The sequence below is a fragment of the Scardinius erythrophthalmus genome (genome assembly GCF_964197995.2).
Source record: "Scardinius erythrophthalmus genome assembly, chromosome: 11".
Taxonomy (NCBI): domain Eukaryota; kingdom Metazoa; phylum Chordata; class Actinopteri; order Cypriniformes; family Leuciscidae; genus Scardinius; species Scardinius erythrophthalmus.
Genome location: NC_138231.1, coordinates 4,369,435 through 4,385,117, shown reverse-complemented (window position 1 = coordinate 4,385,117; position 15,683 = coordinate 4,369,435). Strand labels below are relative to the sequence as shown.

Genomic DNA, 15,683 nt, shown 5'->3' with positions numbered 1-15,683 from the left:
AAGGGGAAGGGTAATTAGCAGCTAGTTTATTAGCGCGTCCTAGCCGGAGGGACAGGGACAACATGTCAATTTTGCATATATCAGACATAAGAGACAGACAGACAGATAGCCTAGATAGATATGATATCATGCAGATTTATTCATTCCTTGTTTGTGGTGCAGATTTATCCAGTGGCTCATAAAGTCATGTGCTTCATACATGTGTTTATTTGGTGAATTTCTCATTTTTATATATATGCAGGAGCTGACAGACAGTTCAGTGCGCTCATTTACAGAGGTCATATGGTGTAAATGAAATGAAATGCTATTGATTATAAGGATTTTGTGTGTCGCAGTTCTGTGCGGTGAGTATCCTTTCCCCACATGACCATCTTTCAGGACATGTTCTGCCAGCATTAATAGCAGACAATTATTGATAAATGATCAATAAACTGCTCCCAGGAGTGACACTTTTAATAAGTCTTTTTTTTTTTTAACCAACCAATATATTATTTAATAATAGACCAGCGTTTAAAGTCAGCATGGACTTCCTTACACAGTCCAATTTACTTCCATAACTCAACATTTCCAAGTGAAACTACATTTCTTACAAGAAAAAAATTCAATAGAAAGATTATGAAAACACATTTTGCTTTAGAATAACGTGCACTCATGAATCATTCGAGACAAGACCATGCAGGAATGATTTCATTTTGATTTCTTGTTGACTTTTTCAATGCTTTTCCTCGTCTTACTGAAGCATTTAAAGGGTTAGTTCACTAAAAAATTCTGTCATTAATTACTCACCCCCATGTCGTTCCAAACCCGTAAGACTTTTGTTCATTTTCAGAACACAAATGAAGATCTTTTTGATCAAGTTTGAAAGCTTTCTTTCCCTCCATTGACAACTACACAACTACCACTTTGGTGCGTCAAAAAGTTCATGGAGAGATCATAAAACTAATCCATATGTCCAAATTTAGTCCAAACGTCGAGCTCAACCGAACCTGCTTGACACGCAAGAACAAAACTAATTGGTTCTTCCTGAAGCTCAAAAGTGCTGCGTAACACAAGAATGAATCTCATTGGTTCTTCCTGAAGCTCAAAAGTGCTGCGTAACACGAGACTGAACCTCATTGGTTCTTACTGAAGCTCAAATGTGCTGCGTAACACGAGAATGAACCTCATTGGTTCTTGCTGAAGCTCAAACGTGATGCGTAACACAAGAATGAATCTCATTGGTTCTTACAGAAGCTCAAACTTGCTGCGTAACACAAGAATGAATCTCATTGGTTCTTGCTGAAGCTCAAACTTGCTGCGTAACACAAGAATGAATCTCATTGGTTCTTGCTGAAGCTCAAACGTGATGCGTAACACAAGAATGAATCTCATTGGTTCTTACAGAAGCTCAAACTTGCTGCGTAACACAAGAATGAATCTCATTGGTTCTTGCTGAAGCTCAAACTTGCTGCGTGACACAAGAATGAATCTCATTGGTTCTTGCTGAAGCTCAAACTTGCTGCGTAACACAAGAATGAATCTCATTGGTTCTTGCTGAAGCTCAAACTTGCTGCGTAACACAAGAATGAATCTCATTGGTTCTTACAGAAGCTCAAACGTGCTGCGTAACACAAGAATGAATCTCATTGGTTCTTGCTGAAGCTCAAACGTGCTGCGTAACACAAGAATGAATCTCATTGGTTCTTGCTGAAGCTCAAACGTGCTGCGTAACACAAGAATGAATCTCATTGGTTCTTGCTGAAGCTCAAACGTGCTGTGTAACACGAGAATGAATCTCATTGGTTCTTGCTGAAGCTCAAACGTGCTGCGTAACACGAGAATGAACCTCATTGGTTCTTGCTGGAGCTCAAACGTGTTGCGTAACACGAGAATGAACCTCATTGGTTCTTGCTGAAGCTCAAACGTGCTGTGTAACACGAGAATGAATCTCATTGGTTCTTGCTGAAGCTCAAACGTGCTGTGTAACACGAGAATGAATCTCATTGGTTCTTGCTGAAGCTCAAACGTGCTGCGTAACACGAGAATGAACCTCATTGGTTCTTGCTGGAGCTCAAACGTGTTGCGTAACACGAGAATGAACCTCATTGGTTCTTACAGAAGCTCAAACGTGCTGCGTAACACAAGAATGAATCTCATTGGTTCTTGCTGAAGCTCAAACGTGCTGCGTAACACGAGAATGAATCTCATTGGTTCTTGCTGAAGCTCAAACGTGCTGTGTAACACGAGAATGAATCTCATTGGTTCTTGCTGAAGCTCAAACGTGCTGCGTAACACGAGAATGAACCTCATTGGTTCTTGCTGGAGCTCAAACGTGCTGCGTAACACGAGAATGAACCTCCTTGGTTCTTACAGAAGCTCAAACGTGCTGCGTAACACAAGAATGAATCTCATTGGTTTTTGCTGAAGCTCAAACGTGCTGCGTAACACGAGAATGAATCTCATTGGTTCTTGCTGAAGCTCAAACGTGCTGCGTAACACAAGAATGAATCTCATTGGTTCTTGCTGAAGCTCAAACGTGCTGCGTAACACAAGAATGAATCTCATTGGTTCTTGCTGAAGCTCAAACGTGCTGCGTAACACAAGAATGAATCTCATTGGTTCTTGCTGAAGCTCAAACGTGCTGCGTAACACAAGAATTAACCTCTTTGGTTCTCGCACGTCAAGCGAACATGCTTGAGCTTGCATTTACAACAAATGATATGTGACTATGAATGAACTAAAGTCTTATGGGTTTGGAACAACATGACAGAGAGTAAATAATAACAGAATTTTCATTTTCGGGTGAACTATCCCTTTAAGGCCCATTTACACCAAGGGCAATAACTATATCAATACGGTTTTAAAAATTGTTCTAAATGTAAAAGAAAACAGAGTTCACACCACAACTATAACGATAACGGCACAGAAAAACAATATCATTGGAATCATTTTCAAAACTACTTTTTTCTGGCTGATGAACCATGAAAACATTGACAGACAATCAAAATCCATTTGACTTTGAGCATTTAAGTAGCACACGGCAAAACTGCAGTGCATCCTTTAATAAATAGTTATAGTTCTTGGTGTGAATGGGCCTTCATTCTCAAAACATATGTAAAAAAATATATGGGTTTCTCTTCTTCTCACATGCTGCAACTTTTCATGTTCTGTAGGCCTATCATTTTGTTCTCAAAAGCATGACCTTTTTACTCTCACTTTCTTTACTGGCATCCAGGTTTCAGCAGTCTGTCGTCTGTCTCTCTTAGCCTGTGAAAGCATGTGTATGCATGCCGCCACACTACAGATCCTCTCTTTTTATTGGTGCGTTTGGATGCAGGGCAGGTGTAGAGACCCTTCTGTCAGGCATATTACGGAAAGCCTCAGCGCGGCTCTCTCTTCACAATGAGAACAAGATTCTCTGTGGATGAAAACAGCGAAAGTGAGCTTATACTGAGACAAAACTGCAATCATCTGAAACCCACGACTTACTTCATGGAAAGAATCAGTGTCACATTCATGCTGCGCTTTTTGAGCAGCCAAGTTCATGGATGGTGAAAATATCAGAGCGATTTTACGATCGTTTTCTGGGAATCTATCTCATGAGTGATGTCATCAGAGAGCTGCCAAAGCCTGTTATTACGCATGGATGGATTAGAAAACGAACACTGTCAGTTTGTCTGCAACAGGCTGCGGTGAACATGGAATTAATTGATTTAAAAAGCCCTCGATAGCGACACACAAAACAGCAAACACAAAAGCCCGTTGCCTTAAAGGAAAAGTTCATCTAAAAATAAAAAGTTTGTCATCATTTAGGCTACTCATGTTGTTCCAAACCCCTTTGACTTTCATTCTTCTGTGGCTAATGTCGTCTAAATGAATCGAAAGCACATTTGAATGAGATTTGAGAGCTTTTTTGGAGCTCGACAGCACCAGGCCTCATATGAAAAAGATCATTCTGGACCTTCTGCAAAACATCATGTAGGAAAGAAAGTCATACAATGTGAGGGTGAGTATGTGATGACATAATTTCATTTTTGGGCAAACGGTTTCTTTAAAGCCAAACAGATAAATTAAGTGTTTTTTCTGTCTTTTTCTGTGTAGTTGAGATTGTATCCGGCAGAAGGACACGATCAGGATGTTAAACGGGACTCCAGATCTCCAGCTGTTGTTTCTTATTTCTCATAACAATGTCCTCTGGCTCCCAGATGGCCTCGATTAAACACTAAACGCTGATCGCATTGCAACATCTCCAGAAGAAATAATTTAGAGATAATAAGAAATTACCCTTTTTATTTTTATTAAAGTGAAGGGCACTAGACTTCTCCTTTTCAAAGCAAGTAATAAATGTGTCCAAATCTTCATTATAGGGTTCTGGGTTCAATATTGTAAATTATTGTTGTTTAATGAAAAAAAAAAAAATAAATAAATAAAATAATTTAGACTCCTCCCTCAGTTTGTATAAAGAAGCAAAAATGATGTGTACAGTAATGGACTTCTATGGGTGAAACATTCAGGAAAATTTGTGAATGCTTGTACTTATATTTATATTAAAGTGTTAGTTCACCCAAAAATAAAAAATTATGTCATTAATTACTCACCCTCATGTTGTTCCAAACACATTTGTTCATCTACAGAACACAAATGAAGATCTTTTTGATTAAATCTGAGAACTTTCTCCATTGACAGCTACGCAACGATCACTTTCAAGCCCCAGAAAGGTAGTAAAGACATGATTTAAGTAATCCATGTGACTCCATGTTGTTTAACCTCAATTTTATCAAGCGACGCGAGAGCTTTGTTTGCGCCAAAAAAAAAACATAATCTACCACTTTTTTCACAGAATATTAATCTCCAGCGCGCGTTCACTCAACAATGTCTGCTCTCACGTCAACGCAACACACATGCGTCGTGGTGCTCTCATGAATCTGTTGGAGATTACTATAATATTTTGTAAATAATGTGGTAAATTATGTGGTAAAAAAGAAAAGCACTCGCGTCGCTTGATAAAATTGAAGTTAAACCACTGGAGTCATATGGATTACTTTAATGATGTCTTTACTACCTTTCAGGGGCTTGAAAGTGGTAGTTGCGTAGCTGTCAATGGAGGGACAAAAAGCTCTAAGATTTCATTAAAAAGATCTCCATTTGTGTTCTGTAGATGAACGAAATTAATAGGTTTTTATTCATTTTTAGGTGAACTAAACCCTTGACTGTTCCTTACAAAAATGTGTGTGTATTATTAATCATTAAATTGATTCAGAATGTGTTACTAAATTGCAAGGAAGCAAAAGACATTGATATAATTTTAGCAATAATATCAAATTCCTTCACTTTCAGAACATTTGTTCTCCAAAACAGGTCAATCATGAGTATCAGTTTATCCACTGAACATGCTTTACTAACATCAATATTGTTTAAAATGTTATTCACACATTATGGAGGTTTCCTGACCTTGGTCCAGTACCCCCGACAATATGTATATACAGCATGATAGAAATAAATAATATCATTTCCTATCAAATATCAATATATAAATAACCAATAAAAATGACTTAAAAGCCCAAACTATAAAATAAAAAAAGAATGTTTCTATGCGTTCTGAAAAGAAAATTTATTTAGTGGATTCACAAAATTCAGTGACATTTAATACATTTCATTCCCCCTGGAAACCTCCACAAGCTGTTTTACAAAATAAAACATTAGTGAAATGCTAAATGGAAAAATAAATATTAAAAGAAAAAGAAAAGGTGAAGAGTTAGTCTATATGTGCTTTAGCACAAAAAAACAACACGCGTGCAAATATCAGTCACTTTTCCATTTGTATGATGTCCAACCATAGATGTCTGTACATAAAGGCTGATTTGACATAGAATATTTACAATATTACAATAATGTTTCTTAATCCAGAAATGGAGGCCCCAGAGCCACTGATTGCTTTGTTTTACATCGCAACATTTCTGTTCAGATTTCGTTCAGTTCTGTAGTGCTTGGATTCATTTCCAGTGCCACATTAACATGAGCCAATCTCAGCTCTTTCCTCCCCCTCCAGCTGCAGAGCTGCAAACTGACGATTTCCTCAGTTCAATTTTCATTGACTGGCTTTCAGAGCGTGACGTCGTGGACAGGCCTAAGACCGCTTTCCCTGTTTTCATACCTTTTGACATGGGGATTCGTGTTGCTGTGGAGCGAGATGACTGCACATCCGTTCCATGCTGAAAAAAGCAAAGGGAAATATGAGATCACATTTTAGAGTTGTTGTTTTTTTTTCTTCATTTGTTATTAACCATGTCTTTATCATAATTTAAGAAGTGCATTTTGTATTTGTATTTATGCAGGTTAACTTGCTGTTTCTAAAAAAATAAAAAAAATAAAAAAATTGAAATTGTTTGTGAAGGGGTCTTAAATTAATTCATTTATTTTAAAAAGCTGAAATTAAATTATATAGTTCAAATAAATATATAGTTTTATAATCAAATCAAATAAGACAGGGTGGTCATTCACAATAGTAGAAAAGTATCCTGTATTAAGTCTAAGTACGTATTATTTATTCATTTTTTCAATTATTCATCTAATATTTGCAAATGTAAAATGCAATATTATATTATGATAACAACTTTTCATTACAATTGGTGCTTGATTTAGTAGGTTTTCCTAGGCAAGGATATGAAGGTTAGCTTCTGGTCACACATAATTCAGTTTTATAACAGGTTAAACATGAGGGGAATGGTCAGTCGGTGCCACTATTTAAAGGATTTTCTTGACAAGCTTTTTTTGGTGACAAACATGTCAGAACATTCCAGTGTTGGTTAGCGATAAAGAAATACCTTGAAAGAGAGCTATCTAGGGAGCAGACACCCCCTGATATCATTTTGAAACATTTCAGAAGCAACTGAAATATAGAAGATTGAATATGATCATTTTGTTTTTAGGGACACAAAATCACAGAGTATTAATTGTTAAATGACTATTCTTGTCATTTGACGACATATGCTGTTTGCAGGGCCTAAAACTAACTTTTTGCCACACCTACCAATGTCTGGTGACTTGAAAATGTATTGGCTATAAATATTTTTTACCGCCCATGAAAATGTTTTAGCAAAAACAGGCAGTAATGACACCAACATTTTAGATACCAGTGAAAATTCACAATTTGATACCACAGCTAAAACTACTAGCCTAACTTGTATGAATTTAAAACATTATTAAAGACAAGTACAGTCAGTAATAAAATAAGGACAAATAATCAACTTACAAACAAAAGCACAAATAAATACAGTATAACAAATATACAAATGAAATAAACATTGCTTTTCAGGTTTTTAAGGTAGGTCTAACAGTAGTTTTCAGGTACAGAAATTTAATAAAGCAAGCAAATATAAAATAACACTGCATAGTCTTCACTCTATAAATTAAAAGTCCTTAATAACTATTTAATTAACATTAAAGACAGACAGAAGCAGGAATATTAGGCTGCTGTCACTTTAAGAGTGAATGCCCGGATCTAATTTACTGATACTGTACGCGTGTTTACTTTCTCTGTTTATGTTCACTTAAGACATTACCGACTGTTTACTAGGACACTCGCTATTTTTTGACATAATTTTATATGAATTTGTCCGCTCAAGTGCAAGAAGACTTAAAAGAAGGCTCAGTTTAGAATTCGCACAATGTCTGAAACACATTTTTTGGGCGCGTGCATCAGATGTGCGCGCACATCTAACTTTCCACAAAGTGCGCGAGTAACAAAATGAGCTCGCTTTTGCGTCTACTTGCGCTTGAATATTTCAATTGTCAAGGCTTAAACTTTCATGTTGACAAAGCACTGGCCTGCCAACTGTCCCGAGCGTCGCTCACGTTCATGCAATGTTAGAATTCATAAAAATGTTACTGGCCAATTGGCGAGTGACGCCGTTTCATTTACTCGCCAACGTTGATTTTTACTCACATTTTGCGGTTGGCGAGTGTTAATTTTAGGCCCTGCATGTATGCACACTCACTTTTCATTCCGCATCTTCTAAAATCCAAACAGAGGGACAACGTAATAAATCTGGTACTCACCACAGATTGAGTAGACCTGGTTGGGGCCGAGGTTATGGGGGTTATTGTGATGCTGCTGGTCACCTTGCCTTGGATCATGTTCCCGACATTAGCAGACGTCTGTCTGGGAGAGCGCAGAACCGTCCCCGTTGACATCTCCTTGCTGTCTGAGCTCACACCATTAGGCCAAAGCGTCACTGTGCCGCTTCTGTCATCCTGAGGTTTCTTGAACCCAGGTGACCCCAGGTGGATATGGATCTTGTTGTCCTCCGTGGTTATAATATTGGAGTTGTATTTCCGGATGGGCGTTGGAACTGTCTGCTTTTCAGGGGTCAACTTGAACACGGCTCTGCCCATGGTCATCTCATGGGGTTCTGGGGAGATGGATGCCTGAGAGACCGGAGTTGCGCTAACGGTTATGATGGACAGAGGAGAAATAGGATGCTCCGAGAAGGAGCCTTTACCTTTCTCTGGAGATTTAGCTCTGGAGATGGCAGTTATAGTGACTGGAGACTTTGTTCGTTCAGCTGGCCCTTCGTTGGCCTTGGACTTGGGCAACATAGAAGTAGGAACGATTGTTATGCGTGGTTTCTGGAGCCCGAGAGTCGGGATGATGGTGGTACTTGAAAAGAAGTCCTCAGCACGTGGACTGGTGATCTCCAACGTGGCAGTGCTGCTCTGATGGTCTGGAGTCACCTTAATATGGAGGGGTTGACCGGATTTCCGAGACATGATTAGTTCTGGTGATGACTGTGATGTTGTTCCATTGACCTGCTGGGTTGATGAAACATCCTGAATGACAGTAACGGCTTCTTTCTTCTTCATCCAAGGGTTCCAAGACTTTCTCATCCCCAACTCTGCCGCTGCCGGTGGGTAACGGTCCAACACAGTCGGTTTCTTGAGGCTTTTCTGCCTCAGATTACTCATGATGTGATTTTCCTCTAGGACAGACTTTTGGATGAACACAGCTGGAGTCTCGTCTTCAATGTGTTCATTGATGTCTGCGTCGGTCTGCACTGCAGTGGAAGCAAGAGGAACGTCCACAATCCTCCTTCCGTTCATGCTGGGTCTAAGGGCACGGCTGTAACGCTTAGTAGCTTCCAACTCTTTGGTTAGTTTGAGAACTTCTTGATTCATGTCTTTCTTCTTATCCTCCTCTTCAATGAACCTCTGCTGGAGAACCGTGTAGTCCACCTGAATCTGAGATAGCTGATCCTCCTTGTTCATGAGCTCATGAATCTTCTCCTTTAGAGCTTGGACATCGGCCTGAAGATCCCTCGTTTTGGCCTCCTCCATTTTGCAGCGTAGTCTTAGCTCAGACTCTTGGCTCATCAACTCTCCTTTTTCTATGGCTTTGTTCTTGGTGATCTGCATCTTCATTTCCTCGAGGAGCTGGGAAAGAGCGTTGGCTTTGTCTTGTTCGGTTCTGAACTTCTTCTCAAGCATGTCATACTCATCCTCTGTCTTCAACAAATCGCCCTCCACAACCTCAAGCTGTTTAAGACGGTTCCTGAGTCTCTCAATCTCCATCGTGAGCTCCTTAACCTTGTTGTCCTCATCAGGATATCCAACTTTGTCCACAATAGCTCTGTTTCTTGCAAATTTCCACTCAGCTTTCTCTTGCTCATCCATTTTACTTTGCATCTGACATACCTTTACGCTGAGATCCTTTCGTTTCTCTTCTACACTTGCAAGTTCAGACTTCAGATCATCTTTTTCCTTGGTAAAAGCAGACACTTTCATCTCCATTTCAGACTTCAGTTTAAGAAGCTTCTTACTTTCCTCAATCAGCTTTTCCGTGACTTCCATGACTTTGCATTGCTCAGCTTTAAACAGTTTGCTCATTTCTTCACTTTTCTGCTCCTCCTGTTTGATTCGCTCTGCCATGTTCTTTCTCTCATCCATTAGGATCACTGTGAATGACTTTAGTTTCGTCAAGTCGTCCTTTAAACCCATCTCAGTCTTTTCAAGCCTCGATTCTGAGCCCTCAAGCTCTTTGATATGGTTTTTAACTGTTTCTAGCTCACACGCCAAGCTCTTTGTCAAAGTTCTTTCTTTCTCCAGGTTGGTGTGAAGCTGAGCACATTCAGATTTGCTCACATTGAAAGCTCCCTCCAGTTTCTCCAGGTCCACCATCCTCTTCTGCAGCTTTTCAACCTCTAGTCTCAGCTCACGACTGTGATTCTCCTCATCCTGAAGCCTCCTCTTTAGCTCCTTGCACAGTGCTTCTGTTTTTGTGATCTCCTCATCCTTGCCTTCCATTTCCAGAACTCTCTTCCGAAGGTTTTCCAGTTCGGCCATTAGACTCGAATTCCCGCACTCCCCTCTGCTTATTTTGTCCCGCAGGTCCTGAAGGTCCTCCTCGGACTTTTGCAGTGTACGATTGGTCTCCTCCAACTCCTCAATCCTGCGTGACAAGCTGGCCAGCTTCAGACGCAGCTGTCTACTTTCGGACTCCTGTTTAGCCAGTTTGGCGGTCATCTCCTCATGTTCCTGAGAAAATTTGGAGGTCTTATGTTCTAGGTCGAACTCCAGCCTCTGGATCCTCTGGCTGTCTTCTTTAGCTTTGCTGTTGATGATATCCAAATGCTGCTCTCTTTCATGGAGCTTCTTGCTGAGATCCTGGAACTTCTGCTTTTGCTGGTCAATCTGTTCAATGTGAAGCTGCCTTTCATCCACCAGCATCAGGGCAAATGATTTCAACTTAACCAACTCCTCCTGAACTTTCTCAAGACGTTTGCTGTGATCCTTGTCCTTGCGAGCCTGGTACGCCTTCTCTTGCTCCAATAGTCTCTTGAGTCTGGTGGAAAACAAAAAGAGATTCATTTATTAATTCTCATTCAATTAAGGTCAAACTTTACAGTCACTCTCATGGTCCCTCTCAGAGTCAATTGAACACAATTGAAAATGAAACATTATCAAAATAATTTAATATTTTAAGGTGCACATTTTAAACAACATTACTGATATTAATACATATTATGATAAATAAACAAAACATGGAATATATAAAATTTTCATATTCATATGTATATTTAGAACAGATATTATGACATTAACATTTCACAGTATTACAGTATGTAATGATGATGTCAGATGCAGTGTTTCTGCTGTTTTCGTCATATTGTCTTATTGGAAGAGAGCAAATAAACTCAGCATTAGAGCTGTACAGATTTAAAGTAGAAGACAAGCATGTTAAAAGAACAAGGAGCAGTGTCTGAATGCTTCAGTGATTGCCTCTGACAGTAGTTACTGAACATTTCATGCTTGCATGATCACAGGATCGAAACAGCTCGCGGACAGCTTGGCACATCAACAGGAAAAAGTTCCCACCTGGCAAAAAGTCTACTAGGACATCAAAACAGTGGGATTTGTGCCAACAGGGGCACTTGAAGAAAAGTCTATGATGCTGGTGAATGTTTACACTGATAAAGCTCTGCGGGAGTCTCCCTGTTGAGAGGAACTTGTCCTTTGCAAAATAAGTTTGCAACATATTTCCTTCATAATTCCATGATCTCATTTCCTTATTGAGAATTTTACAGCAGTTATAACAATATTACATATCCGAACAGACCCATGAATGGATACTGTCAGTCTATTTGCATACACTTCAAACTGTTGTCAAACTCACCATCTACTGCAGCTGAGGAGTCCAGGTGGGTCCGTGCCTAACATGTTTTGAAGTGCACAGCTTTTGTTACTCTGCTCAAAGCATCATTAAACGGCTCTCCGAATTAGCCATCACATTCCAACCATGTCATGAGCGCAGTGAAAGGTGAATGTTGTGTGAAAATGCATTGCCCCACTTGCTGGTGATATCATCCCTCTAACATAGATCTGTTCTGCCCTTGTTTGGGCAAAGGAGGCGGAGTCATCTGAGAGCTTTTCATGCACTCTTTTCTCAGCTTTCCTCTCTTATTCTTTTTTCCCCCCCGAGACTGAAGTCAGGATATTGTTTTAGGAAATAGACAATTAGAGCTGTGGCCAATGCACTAAACCCACTGTATCATTTCAAGGGCTCCCTTTCAATTTCAGAAACTATTAAATGACCCAATTACTTCCTTTCTCACATGCAACCAAGCATTCCCATGGGAACAGACAACAATGCAAGGGAAAAGTTTTGTTAAGAGAACAATGTCGCACTCTCTTGGTTCAGATGAAGCCCTGTCACTCAGAAATGCGATGATAAATAAATAAATAGAAATGCAAGATTTTTTTAATGTTTTTGAAAGAAGTCTATTCTTCTCACCAAGGCTGCATTTATTCAATCAGAAATACAGTAAAACAGTCATATTGTAAAACATATTATTACAATTTAAACTATAACTTTTCTATTTGAATATATTTAAAAATGTAATGATGATTTCTGAAGGATCATGTGACACTGAAGACTGGATTAATGATGCTGAAAATTCAGCTTTTGATCACAGGAATAAATTACATTTCAAAATATATTAAAATAGAAAACAGTTATTTTAAATTGTAATAATATTTCAGAATATTAGTGTTTTTACTGTATTTTTGATCAAATAAATGCAGCCTAGGGGAGAATATATTTTAAATATATTTTTTTTAAATACAAAAAAATCGTAATTATTCCAAAAAAACATGTTCAGTGTAAATACATAAAAAGTAAAAATGAAAAGGTCACTGCTCAGCAAATAATATTTGGAAAAAAGGTTGAATCATTTCATTACTGCAGGAAGTTTACTGATTTAGTGGGTCGTTTCTCTGATATTGGCAAAGGTTTAAGATGACAGCTGGGAAATTCTTCAGAAATCATCAGATCCACTGTAACATGTGCAACTAGAGACTAATAAATCATAAATCATGTGAATGGTGATAGAATGACATCATCATCTGGTGTCTAGAATAAATGTGCTTGCGATTTAAATTACAGCCTGAATATCAAGAGCACATGAAACTTCCAGATGTAGTTTTAATTGCCGATGTTTACTAATGCAGCTAAAGTAAGTCTGAAACTTTGATGTGTAACTCCAGACATAAATGGTGTGCTATTACTTTTCTAGGTGATCAGACTTATAATTTTTGCCTGGCGAATGATAAAACAGGTGGAAAAAAAATCCCCTAGACTTACAATGACAGAGGACCTAAGGCCATATTGACAGACAAAACTATCAGAGTCTTGAGGTGGGCCTACATAAAGGAATATGAAACACTTTTGATTTCATGTTGACTTCATGAAAACAACAAACTTGTTGAGGGTAAAATCATTGTGTCTGTCTTGCACTGACCTATATGCCAATCAAAGAACAAAACTAGTTGTCCTCTTCAGATTACAGTCTTTTTTTGAATGTGGGACTTCAAGAGGAAAACCAGCAAGTGTAAATGTCATGTGAAAGAGAGAGAGGTAATTTGAGGAGGAAGGGCATTACGGATGCTTCTAGAAGGAGTTTAATATTCCTGGCGGGATTCCCCGCCATCGCCCCGCGTTCAGTCCCAGGTGGCGTGGTGCTGCAGTGACCTCACCTGCTATGAATCTCTGAAATGAGAGAATTATGGAGGAATGTGCAAACACACGGGCTGGAGATGAGCACGATAAGTGGAGGGAATGGGTGTGACTGAACGGTGCCAATGTAATAAACTAGAGCAAAGAAATAAGGTTTCAATAGACTGTTTTTTTTTTTCTGATGGTGCATCACACAAATTAATTCTGTTTTAAAATGCAGTACAATTAATATATGAAAACAAAAGATTAGAAAATTAAAGATACATTTAGAGTCTTTTCACAGCACCTTAGACTCCAAACAAATGTTTGGGGTTAATAGAGCATATTTCAATTTAATTCAGTTCAAAAGATTTGATGAGTTTCGTTAAGAAGTTTTGAGCAAAATATCGTGTGCTACTCAAGTTCAGGGTGGTAAACGAGTGAGGCAGGGGACCGTGACTGTGTCGACCACTATAGGGGTCTTATCAGAATATGAAGGATCTCATTGTCTCTGTCTGGAACTGTTTGGATTTTGCGGTTATGAGTCACCTGATTTTCCATTGATAAATATATTGTTTAATAAATTATTTCTATGTGCAGTGCACTGGAGTTAAAACGTTTGGGGTTGATTCTTTTTAAAGTTTAAAGTTTTTTTTTATTTGCTCACAATTACAACAGCTCTATTTAATCTTTTCTATGTGAATATATTGTAAATAGTCATTTATTCCTGTGATCAAAGCTGAATTTTCAGCATCATTACTCCAGTCTTCAGTGTCACATGATCCTTCAGAAATCATTCTAATATGAGGATTTGCTGCACAAGAAACATTTCTGATTATTATCAATGTTGAAAACAGATTAATATTTTTGTGATGCATTTTTTTCTAAATTATTTTACAAACAGAAAGTTGAAAAGAACAGCATTTATTTGAAATAGAAAGCTTTTATAACATTATAAATGTTTTTACTGTCACTTTTGATTAATTTAATACATTAATTAGAAGTATAAAAGTATAAAAGTATTAATTTCTTTCAAGACAAATAAATATATTCGCTGACCCCATGACCCAAAACTTTTGAATGGAAGTATAGTTCAACATACAGTACCGGATTAAATGATGTTGATGTTGATCCAGGAACATGTTATACTTATTGAAATCATGTTCACCGAGTGGGTCACTGCAACAACATCTCTATAGATGGAGAAATGCAGATCTCCTTAATAAAAGCTTACACTGTAAAAACACCATCCTTAATCAGTGTCTTTGTCCACCATGAAACAGTGATTTTACTCCTGCAGAGTGACATGTTTCAGAGTGAACCGGGATAATCAAAGAGAAAGAAAAAAAACAAGCAGGACAAAACTTCATGGTATCCATCAGAAACAGAAAAGTGGTTTTCAGACCCCAGATTCCACCATGATGCATAACCTTTACAATTTAAATAATATATCATTATAAATTTTTTTTATAATATTTCCACAGTACTCATATTGAAAATTTTGAGGGGAAATGTACAATTTCTTCATAACATACTCATTTATTTGAGAAGCTGCTCGAATCCCTTTAATATGTGCTTCCAGAAAAGCTCTTGACCCGTGGAGATCCCCATGGTGTCATTTATGTTCTTTTGAGTCTATGCATGTCCATATATAGCTCAGATGCTCCTGGTCTAATGACTGGAGCTCTACAGGGCCTCAATCTGCCCGTTTCACATTCTCAGAAGAACACCACGCTAACGACAGGCCTTTTTGATGCCGTCACCCCTTCATTCGCTGCTATAAGGCCCTTTGTGTGATTTAGGACAGCCTGTGGTCACCAATACAATCATGTGCAATTCATAACTTTGATGCCAAAACGAGGCTACAATGAGAAGGGTTTCCTACATTATGATTTGACCATTTCAGAGCAGAGTTATAATCATTAACTAGCCCCCGTATAAAAATCAACCAATAATTTTTTTGACTTTATGCGCAGATTTGACTGAAAATCCCATCTGATTCTTTCCTACGGGATGTTATGTAAAGCTCGTCTCCTCACCTCTCTCTCTCCTGCTCCAGCAAGTTGGTGAAATCATCGCTTTTGTTCATGAAGTCGATGTGTTTGTGCTTTTCTCTGTCCAGTTCGGTGACGGTGCGCCGGTGGCATTTCTCTGCTAAGAGCAACTGCTCTAACATACGCCTGTACGTGTCACGCTGCTTCTCCTCCAAACGGTCCAG

The 15,683-nt window shown here is 38.5% G+C and overlaps 1 protein-coding gene across 7 annotated transcripts in view; it reads right to left on the bottom strand.

Moving 5' to 3' along the window:
* Nucleotides 1-9: 9 nt before the first annotated feature.
* filip1b (filamin A interacting protein 1b) overlaps nucleotides 10-15,683 on the bottom strand; it is a 33,475-nt gene continuing 17,801 nt past the window's right edge. For 2 of the 7 annotated variants that reach the window (XM_081377958.1, XM_081377959.1), the window contains 4 exons: nucleotides 15,505-15,683; nucleotides 8,038-10,816; nucleotides 6,804-6,868; nucleotides 5,576-6,191 (listed from right to left, as the gene is read on the bottom strand). In XM_081377958.1, coding sequence (XP_081234084.1) covers nucleotides 6,128-6,191; nucleotides 6,804-6,868; nucleotides 8,038-10,816; nucleotides 15,505-15,683 — 3,087 coding nt within the window. In that variant the 3' untranslated portion in view covers nucleotides 5,576-6,127. Of the gene's footprint in view, nucleotides 3,398-5,575; nucleotides 6,192-6,555; nucleotides 6,869-8,037; nucleotides 10,817-15,504 lie in introns of those variants that run through there. The other 5 variants (XM_081377954.1, XM_081377955.1, XM_081377957.1 and 2 more) reach the window with 4 other exon arrangements.